The following is a 15244-nucleotide window of genomic DNA, read 5'->3' as shown; positions in this document are numbered from 1 at the left end:
GAAAACTATAGGTAGCATGTGTAGGTAAGCAAAGCATTGCAGAGGGAAAATTGAGAAGCTCCACAACCAAATCCAACTTTATAAAGAATTTGCCATAGTTTTTTATGTATCATTTCTTGCAAACCAAGAGTTGTACAAAAAAATGCCCATGTTTACATAATAGGTTGATAGAAGAAAGCAAAGGCACGTGCGCAAAATTTAATCTTTCATCAGAGCAAATACATCGCGTAAGACTGCATGGTATAGTAACAACAAAATTTTGGAGGCCATGCCATGAAAAAATGGATAATAATTCAACGTCTAAAATATCTATATATGCAGCGGATGTTACCAGTAGTCTTTACATGAACAACTCCCATTCTTGAAGTGATGGAACCTATTTGAGTCCCTGACAATGATCTCTCTCTGAGCAATCTGTGATATGAGCTTAATAGCACTATGACAGTCCCCACAGATCCGCAGATTCTTAAAAACCTTAACAGCGGCACCCTCCGGAGAAGCAATGAGCCCAAATGCAACAGCAAGGCGCTCGCTGTGGTAACCAATGTCATGCTCCTTCTGCTCGTCCTCGACGTCATGGAGAACAAATCCGGTGTCCGCCACATACCCTTCTTCCCTCATTTTGGCATACAGCTTCTTCAGAAGCGCATAGATTTCCTCAGCTCGAGGATGTGACTTATCGCCGACCAGAAATACATGCACTCTTCTCCCAACTTCAATCCAGCTTGAAGCCGGCATTTTTGTTATGCCCTTTGACTTCATGATCTTTCTTACACCCTCAACTTCATCGAACAGACCGACTGATGCGTAGATATTCGCTACAGTTACATAGGTCGCTGGATTTTCAGGCTCAATTTCGAACAATGCTTCTGCTGCCCGCCTTGCGAGGTGAACGTTCTTGTGAATCCGGCAGCCACCAAGCAAGGATGCCCATAGGAACTTGTTGGGCTTGATGGTCATCTTGTTAATCATCTCTTCTGCTCGGTCAAACTGACCTGACCGGCTGAGTAGGTCGATCACGCAAGCATAATGATCAGCAGTGTGCGCAATGCAATACTCATCCTTTATCAAATGGAAGACCTCCAGGCCTTTGTCGACCAGACCAGCATGAGCACACGCGGACAGAACGCCAACAAACATGACATGATCAGGCCTAATTCCAGACCTCAAGAACTTGTCGAAGTAGCGCAATGCCTCCTCTGGCTGACCATTCTGCGCATAGCCAGAGATCATCGCCGTCCATGACACCATGTCTGCCTCTGTCAGCCCCTCGAACACACGCACCACACTCTCCATGTCCCCACACTTGGAGTACATGTGCAGGAGCGCACTCTCCGCGAAGCACGAGTTCCCGATGCTGCTCTTGGACATTCGACCATGCACCTGCCTCCCAAGGCTCTCTACGGCGAGCTCCGCGCAAGCACGCAGGACCCCCGCGTAGGTGAACCCGTTGGGTCGAACGCCCCCAGTCCTCAGCATGTCAAGGAACAGCCTGAACCCTTCCCCACCGCGCCTAGCGTCGAAGTACCTCTCCACCATCGCGGTCCACGAGACGACGTCCCGGACCGGCATCCCGTCGAACACTCTCCTGGCGTCGTCCACTCGCCCGCACTTGGCGTACATGTCCGCGAGCGCGCTCCACATGACGGCGTCGCCCGCGCCGATCCCTCTCCTGGCCACGTGGCAGTGCAGCTCCCTGCCGGCGCGGGCGCACCGGGCGGCTGTGGCCGCGGCGAGCGCGCTGGACGCGGTGAACTCGTTGTCCGCCGCGGCGTTCCCCGGTTCTTGCTGCATCCGGCGGTAGAGCGCGAGCGCGTCGAGGGGCTGGCCGTGGCGGGAGTAGGCGGAGACGATGGCGGACCAGGAGAAGTGGTCCCGGTGGGGCATTCGGTCGAACAGCGCGCGCGCGGAAGCGAGGTGGCGCGGCGAGCGGGAGAGCGCGGCGATGAGGGTGTTGTAGGAGCATGGGTCGGGGTTGGGGATGGAGGAGAGGAGGGAGAGCGCGTCGGGGAGGGAGGCGGGGTGGGAGGAGAGGAGGTGGAGGAGGCGGTTGGAGAGGAGTGTGGACGGCGGGAGCGCGGCGGCGGCTGAGGCAAGAGAGCGCGCGGCGGGGAGGTGGGCGGCGTCGGCGCGCAGGAGCGGGAGGAGGCGGTCGATGGCGTCGTGGAGCTGGGACGCGGTGGTGATGGAGAAGCTCGGGGACTTGGTCTTCATGGAGTTGTAGTGGCAGTGGCTTGCATGGTTGCGGCAGTGAGATTTCTCTAGCGCTCTTTACTCCACTGGCGACGACGGCAGTGACGGTGGAAGTCTTCAGCTGGAGCCTGGAGAGCTCAGCCGAATCGTAGCTTACAAATTGACCGGGAATGGTTCGATATCCACCAATGACCGGTTATTGGTACTCCTGTATAAGATGTTTGTCCATGTAATTTACAGTTTACACACTCCTATTTACCACCAATAACTACTGCTTATTGGTACATTTGAACATTTTGTATGCAACTCTGGTATAGTGAACGCGCTGCCTTTCTTTGCAAAATTTGCAGCATAATTTGCATCATTCCTGAGTTTGCAAGGACAAAACGAACAAATATATATAAGACCAAAGTTTGACTGAAATATCTTCTGTACCATTAGTTGAACACAGATAGCTTGTCCAATGATAAAACAAATGCAACATTTATATCTGATCAAATTGTCACGAGAACGTCCTCTGCATCATACACAACAGCTGAGCGGGATAAATGTCATTCTTTTTACATTGAGCTAGAACACTGATGAAAGAAGCGTGTTCAGGTGCAGACTGCAGGTAACGAACAAGTTACAGACCTAAGACAGAGAGAGTGTACAGGCAGACATTGCTGCTGCTGCTGCTGCCTAAACATCTCAGCAGCAGCTCATATAGCTGGATCTTCCAGTGCGGCGGTGGACAAGTTATTGATTCGGGGATATGCTGCCTTCTCGTTCAGCTGGTTTTGAGTCCAAATCAGCATCTTCAACAGGCTGGGGAGCTTTGGATCTGTTACATGTTACAAACATAAAAATCAAGGAGCTTAAATAAAGGAAAACGCTATAGTAGTTTCAAAGAGCCCAGACACAAGGCATGGCATATTTTCATTCTGTTAATACTGAAAATATCCAGTCATTTGTTCAATGGCACCTCTAAAAAGGATTTTCAAGAAACAGCCATATGCAATTAGTTCACCCATGCTTATCAGTATTTCCTACTTTGATCACCAGTCAGTGTCAAACGAAGATACATTTATCACTAGTCACGCATGATCATCTTATAAGTTTAACTGTTCTGTACCTTATTATGTTTAAGTGTAATACTACCTCCACCCCAAAGCTTAAGGCTTATAGAGTATTATTTTTAGAAAGTCAAACTATGTCAAGTTTGACTAAGTTTTTACCAAAAATCATTAACATGCAAAATACAAAATTAATATCATTAAATAGATAATGAAATATATTCTCGTATGGTATCTACAAAATATTATATATGTTGATAGATTATTCTAAAATTTTGGTCAAACTTTACTTGGTTTGACTTTTTAAAAAAAATATAAGCCTTAAGCTTTAGGATGGAGGTATGTAACCTTCTGACAAATTTAGAATTATATTTTGCTTTGAGCTATAAAATGAGAACAAATACATCAGATTCTATGCATTGTTCTAGATTGGATATCCTCTGGTCAGTTTCAGATTCTTTTACCAAAAGGTAGCTTATTCAAAGATAAGATATTTGATATTAGGTCAGTACATGTGTCACGTGGATGCAGGTCCACCTCAGTGGCACTAAATCACAGAACAAAATAAACAAACAAATATTAGGCATCACGACACATCCATTCTCATGCTACTGACCTTTCTCATGACTTTGGCTTGTAAGAATGGCGGCATTAACTTCACTTGCTGTCTTTAAGCGTTGAGAAACATCCAGCAGTTCGCCATATGGGCAGTTTTTTGCATCTTCAAAAACCAAAAGGGCTACAGTCTTCTCTATTTCCTCGAGGAAGGCTTGCTGCAAAGTTGCCACATTTCACAAATGAAAAGTAATGTCACAGCATGGTCTTAAAATCAGTGGTATTACCAAGAAATATAGCAAAAAGGGGTCGCTATGTGATTAATATAGGTTTGAACCCTGAGTCCTAACTGACGTAATAGAGATAATTCAGACAGTAAAACTCACATTTTCTTCGCCTCTTGGTGCAAGTTCTTCTTGAGCAAACTCCAAAGCTTCATTTATTTTCCCCACACGAATCAATTCAATTAGCTTTTGTTGCTGTAGATGGAAGTATAATTGGGGATTTGTATCCAGAATCTGCATGTTATGATTCAAGTCAGGATAAGAAGTCACAATATAATTAAGACTTCATAGGGAAATCACTTTCAAAATATACACATGGGTGCAGCGACACGCTGTTGTGAAAAAACCACAGTAAAAACCCAACACCTGATTTATAACAACACTGAAATGCCCTCAGAAGTATACACAGATAAGCAACATACTCCCTCCGTTCTGAAATAGTCTACATTCTAGCCCCAAAATTTGTTCTGAAATACTCTACATTCTAGTTTTTAGTCAACAACAACACTGAAAACGAGGTGGTTTTACTCTTTGTATTGGATGTTGTTATTTTCAATGTAGCTTGGATTGGTTGTTCAAATATCTAAGTAGTACTAATAAATGCACTACTAATTTATCTCATTTTTTCTAGAATGTAGACTAAATCAGAACGGAGCGAGTACTGGTGATCAGCAGAAAAACAGAGCAAAGGTATTTTCTGGCAATCGACCACAGATTTAATTTCTGATACATACATATCAAGTTGCATGTAGAAAAAGAGCAACCATCTAACAAAAAACACTAACATGGTTCCGAGAGAAAGTTCATCAATCACCCACTACTGGCTTAACAGTTGGCTCTACTTTGCTACTGCTACTGAGTATATGTGAAAAGGTGTGAACATAATGGTGAACCCAAATTTAAAACTAATCAATGTCATATCCTATACACTACTAGTCTGATAGCCATTGTTCTGTTCAAAGTACCAAGTTAATTTCTGGCAGTTAACCAAAGATTTTTTTTCTGATACGCACATATTTAGTTACATGCAGAAAAGGAGCAAACATCCAACAATAAAAATAACAAGGTTCCAAGAGAAACCTCATCACTCAACACTATTGGTTAACACTTTGCTCTGCTACTGCTATGGAGTATTTGTGAAAAGATGTTGACATAATGGTGAGCCCAAACTTTACAACTAATCGATGCCATATCCTATACACTGCTAGTCTGATAGCCATTGATCTGCTGAATCCGGTCAGTTGGTGGCACCACTCTTTTGCACAATTAGTTGTCTCCCGATAAAGACAACTAATATGAAGACCAGAAAGTTTCTAGTTCAAAATCTAGTAAAAAATGCATCTTATTTCCAGATTGTTTGCGCTGTCCATCTAAATAAACATGATAAAATTTAAAAACACATTCTAAGAGAACAGCAAGCGAATAACTGTCAGCAGCCAGTGGATGTTGACACAATAGACAAGTATAACTTTTTGAGAGAATTCCTTATCTGGCAGTACTTAAAAATTTTGATTCCCTATTTGACACTGCAAAAGTTTTTCTTCCCTACATGATACCATACCAAATTTTCTTCCCTTATATGACATCGCGGTTAGTTCCGTTAGCATCTTCTGTCAAATTTTCTTTTCTGCGACCAAACTACCCTGTCGATGTGCAAAGCTGGAAAAAAAAAGCTGATCAAATCCTCACGTCCCTATATAGAAATCCCTCCTGTCCATGGCTCTGACCCAATTCGGAGCCCTAGCGGCACCGCGGCGTGCTATAGGCGACCAAAGGTTGGCTGTGGAGGGCAGGGATAGGGTGGGCGCTTCAGGCATGCCGGCGGACGGCGGGTGCGACTGTCGCTGCAGACGGAAGACAAGGTGCGGCGGAGGAGCGCCGTCAAAGAGCTCAGCTGCGGGCTTGCCATGGGTCTCACTTCATGGCATGGCTGTGGGGCTGCAGGGCTGGGCGCGGATGCGTGCTCGTGTACAGGGCAGGATGCGTGCTCTGTTGCAGGTTTCGGTGCGACTGCAGGCCTGGACAAGCTAAAAAGCACGGATACGGCAGAAACTGCCAAACTGCCGTCCTGATACAGCGGGATAAGGGGATACGGCGGGATACACGAATTTTGGTGTATCCCTGAAATTCGAATTAAAAAAATTGAAAAAATAAAGGGATATGGCGGGACACGTATTTACGCAACTAATAGGCAATTAAGTCTCTGGTTAACTCTACATGCACCTACACCACTCTGCTAGATCCATGATTGTATCTAGAATGTTATTAAAAAATATGATCCTATCTGGAAAACAGTACTGCTGTCTCGGATTTCTTTTTTAACATATCTTCAGTTCTTTCCTTTTTAACATATCTCGGTTAATTCTTTGAAACAATTTGCTATTACTTGTCTGGGACATGTATTTTTTCCGCAGCCATACCGCTTCATTTTTCTAACTTGTTATGCACATATATATGGCACAAAGATGAATTCATGGGCAAAAGCGTCTTTTCATGTCCATACTAAATACTGTTAGTGCTCAAAATCAACTAAAGTGTCATATAAGGAAAGAAAATTTGGTATGGCGTCATATAGGGAAGAAAAACTTTTCCAATATCAAATAGGGAATCGAATTTTTAGGTGGTGTCAAATAAGGAATTTTATCTAACTTTTTTCACTGTGCCGTTTGAGTGTCTTGGTTAAATAAATTTGAGGTGCTTCTGTACAGCAGAAATAACAAAAAATGGAACTAATTGCAACAGCAATAAAGACTAGTGTTAAATACATCCATCCTATGCATTACTATCTTGCAGAATTCTATATGCGCTAATGACAATATGAATAAAATCCAATTTTCCCAGCGAAGTCATTGGCGATGCAGACATGGTTGTGAACCCATCTTATTAAACTCAATTCGCCTGACTTGAAAGTTGAATTGGCAGGTTACTCCATTACTTGGAACTGACAAAAAGTACTAATCGATGCCATATCCTATACACTGCTAGTCTGATAGCCATTGATCTGTTCAAAGTACCAGGTTATAGCCTTATAGGTTCCAACTACAAAACTGGTATACAGTGCTATAGTTTAGTGGGAAAATGTGCAATCCAGCCAGTTGGTGGCGCCAATCTTTTGCACAATTAGTTTCCAGATAAAGAAAAACTAATAGGAAGACCAGAAAATTTCTAGTTCAAAATTAAGTCTATTTAAAATGCATGCTATATTTCCAGATTGTTCGCACTGACCATCTAAATAAACATGATAAAATTTAAAAACACATGCTAAGAGAACAATAAGCGAACTGCCGTAGCTAGTGGATCTTGACACAATAGACAGGTATAAATTTTTCACTATCTGTTTGAGTGCCTTGGTCAAATGATCAAAATTTGCAGTGTGTACAGCGGAAAAAACAAAAAGTGGAGCTAATTTCAACAGTAATAAAGACTGTATGGCTAAATACATCCATCGTATGTATTACCATCTTGCAGATTTCTATATACTAGCTAATGATAATAACATGAATAAAATCCAATTTGCCCGGATAAGTCCTGGGGGCGCAGACATGGTTGTGAACCCACCCCAAACCATCTTATTAAACTCAATTTGCCTGACTCGAAAGTTGAATTGGCAGGTTACTCCATTATTACTCGGAACTAACAAAAGGTACTATCCAAAAGCATAAAATATATTAAATTAACACATACGAAATGCCAAATAAGATTGGTTGTCAAACACCATTGAACAAAACTGAATTATATTCCGATTTTCCAAACTAGTTTAAGCTCTAGATAACCATACACATACCATCTGCTCATCTACCACACCTCATGAAGCAGCACAGCTAATTGTGTATAACCAGACTACCACGAGCTACCATTAGGTCATCATACATTGAAAAACTACACATAACAGCAAGACCATCGTCCTCCTCCATCCAAACTTCCCTGATAGTCCCATTTCCTAATCCGAACTAAAACCGGGAGAATCAGATTGAGGAGCGAACCGTGGGGTTAAGATCGTTGATCTTCTCGATGGCTTCCTGAACATTCCCAGACTGGACCGCTTTTTTGACCTCCATCCGATCTGTGATGGTGGACAGGTCAATGTCCGCTGCAACCAAAACCGTGGAAATCAGCAATTCAGTGTCAGTATTGCAGGATAATATGGGCTCGATGCGTGTAGCGGCAAAGGCGTGAAGTACGTTGGGTGCCGGACTCGACGCGGAACTTGTCGGCGGCGTCGACGAAGCCCTCGGTGACGAGGAAGTTCATGACGAGGCGGTTCATGTCCTCCTTGCGGATCTTGACGTCGCGGAGCTTGCGCTCCCACTCGTCGCGGGTCACCACCTTCTTGGAAGAGGCCATGGAGGCGGGGGAGTCGATGGAGTCGAGGTCGCGCAGGACGATGCGGGAGAGGAACATCAGATGCGGGGCTGCGGGCGGGGACGGGGTGCTGTCCGCGCCGATCACGCCTTCGCCATCCGCAGCGGCCACGGCGGGGAGCTTGGGGGGCTAGCTAGGGTTTCGCGGCGGCGGGGAGAGGCCGGTGGATTGGCAGAGTTGGGGAAGCAGACGGGTAGTCGAGGTCGATGGGACAAGAGGAGCTCGGGAGAGTAGGAGAGAGAGAGTGCTCGTGATTGCAACTTCCTTCCTCTGATTTGTTCACTCTTCCTCTAATTTTTTCATTTTTTTTTTTGTTTATTTTGGTGATGTAGAGTACTCCTTATGGTTTTATTTACAAGACCACTAAGTATTTCGAGCCAAAATAATCGATAAAAAATAATTTACATAACATCAAAAAACATAGGTGGAAACATCTTTCAAATATATTTTTCTGAGGGGGGGATTTAATCAGCTCTCAGAATCATACACAAAATCGTGATTACATAATTCCCTAATGGCTTACATCACATGAGCCAGCCAAATATACCTATAGCCATGGAGATTAGCTTGACGTACAAGCTCGTGAGCCACTGTATTACATTACAACGCCTGACAATTTTGCGAATAATGCATCTTGGAAGTGCATCCTTGGCAAGCTAATGTTCTTGTAGACATGCCAAAAACTGGAGCTATTTTGGGTCGTGTTGTTGACCATCGAAACCACCGCTGAACAGTCAGACTCCAGGTTCAGGTTGTTATCGATGGCAATCTTCAAACCATTCCAGATTGCATTTGCTTCAGCTTCTTCAACACATGTGCATTTTTCTCCAGCTAGGTTGGCGGCAAGGATGATAGTTCTCATATGGTCGCGAACGACCACACCAGTAGTGAACTTTTTTGTGTCTAGGCAGAAGCCAGCGTCGACGTTGATTTTGATTTTCTCCGGCGATTGGTTTATCCCAACTCATCCTCTTTTCTTTGTTCCTATCAGCAAAATGTCTCAAGCATGTAAGGGAGTTAGCGTGTTGTAAGCTATGACAAGCCAAACTTGAATTAGTCTAGTTTGCTTCTCAGTGCCTTGTAAGAAATTGTTGTAGCTAATGAAGAAGGTCGCAGATCTTGTGATGGTCTCCTCCCCCTTTTCATGATATATATCACATCTTAGGTGCCATGATCTCCACAACAACATCAAAATATTATTTTGCAATTCATGATATGCGTTCATCAGCACGTTGTGAAGCCACTCTGGGCAAGAATAGTTGAAACATCTTTCAAATATGAATCTGATGTTTACGCACGCTTCTATTCCTGTAGACAGTGTTGGACCTCCAAGAGCAGAGGTTTGTAGAACAGCAGCAAGTTTCCCTTAAGTGAATCCCCCAAGGTTTATCGAATTCAGGGAGGTAGAGGTCAAAGATATCCCTCTCAAGCAACTCTGCAATTAAGATACAAGAAGTCTCTTGTGTCCCCAACACACCTAATACACTTGTCAGATGTATAGGTGCACTAGTTCGGCGAAGAGATAGTAAGATGCAAGTGATATGGATGAATATGAGTGGTAATAACAATCTGAAATAAATATGGCAGCAAGTAAACATGCAGTAGAACAGTAAATAAACGGTGATTCGATATTTGGAAACAAGGCCTAGGGATCATACTTTCACTAGTGGACACTCTCAACAATGATCATATAAATAAATAACTTCTCTTCACTTGTGCTACTTTCTCACACTCTCTTGTTGGATAACAAACACCATTCATTGTGTAGGGCTATAAAAGCACACCTCAAGCCGAAGTAAACAAGCTCCACAACATCCGGAGTTCATATTTCAGTAACCTCTAGAGTGCATAATAGACCATTGCAATTTAGACCGAGTATTAACATAGCATACACACTGTCAACAATAGCTATGAAAGAGGGAATAGATCGCATCAATATTATCATAGTAATAGTTAACTCCATAATCTACAAGAGATTACAATCATAACCTACGCCAAGTACTACATGATGCACACACCGTCACCTTTACATCATGAAGGAGGAATAGACTACTTTAATAACATCACTAGAGTAGCACATAGATTAATAGTGATACAAAGCTCATGATCACATAAAGATCACATGGGAGAGAGAGATGAACCACATAGCTACCGGTAGAGCCCTTAGCCTCGATGGAGAACTACTCCCTCCTCATCATGGGAGACAGCAGCGGCGGTGAAGATGGTGGTGATGTCGATGGAGATGTCTTCCGGGGGCACTTCCCCGTCCCGGCGGCGTGCCGGAACAGCGACTTCTGTCCCCCGAATCTTGGCTTCGCGATGGCGGCGGCTGCGTAACTTTTCTCGTCCCGTGGCTTATTCTCCTAGGGTTTTCGCGACGGAGGCTTTAAGTAGGCGGAAGGGCAGCCTCGGAGGAGTCCTGGTGGGGCCACACCATAGGGGGGCGCCCCCCCCCCCTTGGCCGCGCCGCCTTGTGGGGTGGGGCCCCCCTGGCTCCCCTCTGGCCCCTCTTCGATGCTCTGGAAGCTTCCGGTAAAAATAAGATACTGAGCATTGATTTCGTCCAATTTCGAGAATATTTCCTTTGTAGGATTTCTGGAACCAAAAACAGCAGAAAACAGGAACTGACACTTCGGCATCTTGTTAATAGGTTAGTTCCGGAAAATGCATCAAAACGATATAAAGTATGAATAAAACATGTAGGTATTGTCATAAAACTAGCATGGAACATAAGAAATTATAGATACTTTTGAGATGTATCAAGCATCCCCAAGCTTAGTTCCTACTCGCCTCGAGTAGGTAAACGATAACAAGGATAATTTCTTAAGTGACATGCTACAAACATGATCTTGATCAATACTATTGTAAAGCATATGAGATGAATGAAGTGATTCAAAGCAATGGTAAAGATAATGACTAAACAACTGAATCATATAGCAAAGACTTTTCATGAATAGTACTTTCAAGAGAAGCATCAATAAGTCTTGCATAAGAGTTAACTCATAAAGCAATAGATTCAAAGTAAAAGGCATTGAAGCAACACAAAGGATGATTAAGTTTCAGCAATTGCTTTCAACTTCAACATGTATATCTCATGGATAATTGTCAACATAAAGTAATATAACAAGTGCAATAGGTAAAACATGTAAGAATCAATGCACACAATTGACACAAGTGTTTGCTTCTAAGATAGAAAGAAGTAGGTAAACTGACTCAACATAAAGTAAAAGAATGGCCCTTCGCAGAGGGAAGCATGGATTACTATTTTTGTGCTAGAGCTTTTCATATTGAAAACATAGAAACAATTTTGTCAACGGTAGTAATAATTCATATGTGTTATGTATAAGACATCCTATAAGTTGCAAGCCTCATGCATAGAATACCAATAGTGCTCGCACCTTGTCCTAATTAGCTTGGATTAACACGGATTATCATTGCATAACATATGTTTCAACCAAGTGTCACAAAGTGGTACCTCTATGCCGCCTGTACAAAGGTCCAAGGAGATAGATCGCATTTGATTTCTCGTTTTTGATAGATCTCATCTTAGGACATCCATACCGGGACAACATAGACAACAGATAATGGACTCCTCTTTAATGCATAAGCATTCAACAACAGATAATATTCTCATAAGAGATTGAGGATTGATGTCCAAACTGAAACTTCCACCATGATTCATGGTTTTAGTTAGCGGCCCAATGTTCTTCTCTAACAATATGCATACTCAAACCATTTGATCATGAAAATCGCCCTTACTTCAGACAAGACGAACATGCATAGCAACTCACATGATATTCAACAAAAGTGTAATAGTTGATGGCGTCCCCAGAAACATGGTTACCGCTCAACAAGCAACTTATAAGAAATAAGATACATAAGCGACATATTCAATACCACAATAGTTTTTAAGGCTATTTTCCCATGAGCTATATATTGCAAGACAAAGAATAGAATTTTAAAGGTAGCACTCAAGTAATGTACTTTGGAATGGCAGAGAAATACCATGTAGTAGGTAGGTATGGTGGACACAAATGGCATAGTTTTTGGCTCAAGGGTTTGGATGCACGAGAAGAATTCCCTCTCAATACAAGGCTTAGGCTAGCAAGGTTATTTGAAGCAAACTCAAGTATAAACCGGTACAGCAAAACTTACATAAGAACATATTGCAAGCATTATAAGACTCTACACTGTCTTCCTTGTTGTTCAAACACCTTAACCAGAAAATATCTAGACTTAGAGAGACCAATCATGCAAACCAAATTTCAACAAGCTCTACGGTAGTTCTTCATTAATAGGTGCAAAGTACATGATGCAAGAGCTTAAACATGATCTATTGAGCAAAACAATTGCCAAGTATCAAATTATTCAAGACCATATACCAATTACCACATGAAGCATTTCCTGTTTCCAACCAAATAGCAATAAATGCAGCAGCTTTTAACTTTCATCATGAACATTAAAAGTAAAACTAAGAACACAAGTGTTTAAATGAAAAAGCGGAGCGTGTCTCTCTCCCACATAAGCATGAATTTATTCAGAGAATGAAAATAACAAAACAAAAATAAAAGCACACAGACGCTCCAAGTAAAGCACATAAGATGTGACGGAATAAAAAATATAGTTTCACTAGAGGTGACCTGATAAGTTGTCGATGAAGAAGGGGATGCCTTGGGCATCCCCAAGCTTAGACGCTTGGGTCTTCTTGAAATATGCAGGGATGAACCACGGGGGCATCCCCAAGCTTAGACTCTTCACTCTTCTTGATCACATTATATCACCCTTCTCTCTTGACCCTTGAAAACTTCCGCCACACCAAACTTCTCATAAACTTCATTAGAGGGTTAGTGCATAATCAAAAATTCACATGTTCAGCAAGGAAACAATCATTCTTAACACTTCTGGACATTACCCAAAGCTACTGAAAGTTAATGGAACAAAGAAATCCACTCAACACAGTAAAAGAGGCAATGCGAAATAAAATGCAGAATCTGTTAAAACAGAACAGTCCGTAAAGACGAATTTTTTAGAGGCACTTAACAGGCTCAGATGAAAAAACTCAAAACTAATGAAAGTTGCGTACATATCTGAGGATCACGCATGAAAATTTGCAGCATTTTACGAGTTTCCTACAGAGAGATCTACTCAAATTCGTGACAGGTAAAAATCTGTTTCTGCGTAGAAATCCAAATCTAGTATCAACCTTACTATCAAAGACTTTACTTGGCACAACAATGCAATAAAATAAAGATAAGAAGAGGTTGCTACAGTAGTAACAACTTCCAAGACACAACAGAACAGTAGCAAAATAAAAACATGGGTTATCTCCCAATAAAAACATGGGTTATCTCCCAATAAACATGGGTAATTTTAATGATACTCTCGCAAGAAATAAGAGTTGAAGCAAAAGAGAGCATCAAAAGCAAATAAGAAACACTTTTAAGTCTAACCCACTTCCTATGAAAAGGAATCTTGTAAATAAACAAGTCATGTAAGCATAATGCAACAAGCATAAAAAGGCAACACAAGTGCAACATCAAGATTCTCAACATAAAGAGGGGAAACTTAATATTATTAAGATGCATATAACCATGTTTCCCTATCTCATAATAACTTTCAGTAGCATCATGAACAAACTCAACAATATAACTATCACATGAAACATTCTTATCATGAGCTACATGCATAAAATTATTACTCTCCACATAAGCATAATCAATTTTATTAGTAATAGTGGGAGTAAAACTAGCATAACCATCATTGTAATCATCATAAATTGCAGGCATGGTATAATCATAATAACCTTTATCCTCCATAGTAGGTGGCACCAAAATACCACTATCATTATAATCATCATAAATAGGAGGTAAAGTATCATCAAAGAAAATTTTCTCCTCAAAACTTGGGGGACTAAAAATATCATGCTCATCAAAACCAGCTTCCCCAAGCTTAGAATTTTCCATAGCATTAGCAACAATGGTGTTCAAAGCATTCATACTAATAACATTCCCATTAGCATGCATATAAAGTTCCATGGGTTTTTTAATTCTCTCTTCAAACACATCATGTCCTAATTCAAGATAAAGTTCATAAAGATCTCTCATTTTGTTGTTGTTTTCCATTAAGCCTAACTAGTGAAAACAAGAAACAAAAAGATAAAATTGCAGGATCTAAAGGAAATACCTTCGAGCACTCACACACCGGCAACAGTGGTAGGAAATAGCTTAGTAGTCGGAGGATGTGAATACCTTTTACCTTACCTCCCCGGCAACGGCGCCAGAAAATAGCTTGATGTCTACGCACGCTTCTATTCTTGTAGACAGTGTTGGGCCTCCAAGAGCAGAGGTTTGTAGAACAGCAGCAAGTTTCCCTTAAGTGAATCACCCAAGGTTTATCGAACTCAGGGAGGTAGAGGTCAAAGATATCCCTCTCAAGCAACCCTGCAATTAAGATACAAGAAGTCTCTTGTGTCCCCAACACACCTAATACACTTGTCAGATGTATAGGTGCACTAGTTCGGCGAAGAGATAGTAAGATGCAAGTGATATGGATGAATATGAGTGGTAATAACAATCCGAAATAAATATGGCAGCAAGTAAACATGCAGTAGAACAGTAAATAAACGGTGATTCGATATTTGGAAACAAGGCCTAGGGATCATACTTTCACTAGTGGACACTCTCAACAATGATCACATAAATAAATAACTTCTCTTCACTTGTGCTACTTTCTCACACTCTCTTGTTGGATAACAAACACCATTCATTGTGTAGGGCTATAAAAGCACACCTCAAG

General features: G+C 41.9%; 2 protein-coding genes across 2 annotated transcripts; both read right to left on the bottom strand.

Moving 5' to 3' along the window:
- Window positions 1-274: 274 nt before the first annotated feature.
- On the bottom strand, window positions 275-2396 carry LOC127296269 (pentatricopeptide repeat-containing protein At4g37170). Its single transcript, XM_051326303.2, has one exon. The coding sequence runs from the start codon at window positions 2212-2214 to the stop codon at window positions 328-330; it is 1887 nt and encodes a 628-aa protein (XP_051182263.1). The 5' UTR covers window positions 2215-2396; the 3' UTR covers window positions 275-327.
- Window positions 2397-2657: 261 nt separating this feature from the next.
- On the bottom strand, window positions 2658-8695 carry LOC127296274 (protein GID8 homolog). Its single transcript, XM_051326313.1, has 5 exons — window positions 8269-8695; window positions 8071-8177; window positions 4190-4321; window positions 3865-4021; window positions 2658-3016 (listed from the first exon to the last, which is right to left on the bottom strand). The coding sequence occupies exons 1-5, from the start codon at window positions 8486-8488 to the stop codon at window positions 2895-2897; spliced, it is 738 nt and encodes a 245-aa protein (XP_051182273.1). The 5' UTR covers window positions 8489-8695; the 3' UTR covers window positions 2658-2894.
- Between the last annotated feature and the right edge of the window lie 6549 nt (window positions 8696-15244).

Source organism: Lolium perenne, chromosome 4 (genome assembly GCF_019359855.2).
Source record: "Lolium perenne isolate Kyuss_39 chromosome 4, Kyuss_2.0, whole genome shotgun sequence".
In the NCBI taxonomy this organism is placed as follows: domain Eukaryota; kingdom Viridiplantae; phylum Streptophyta; class Magnoliopsida; order Poales; family Poaceae; genus Lolium; species Lolium perenne.
The sequence above is the reverse complement of the archived record's forward strand: the minus strand, read 5'-3'. Positions and strand labels throughout refer to the sequence as shown.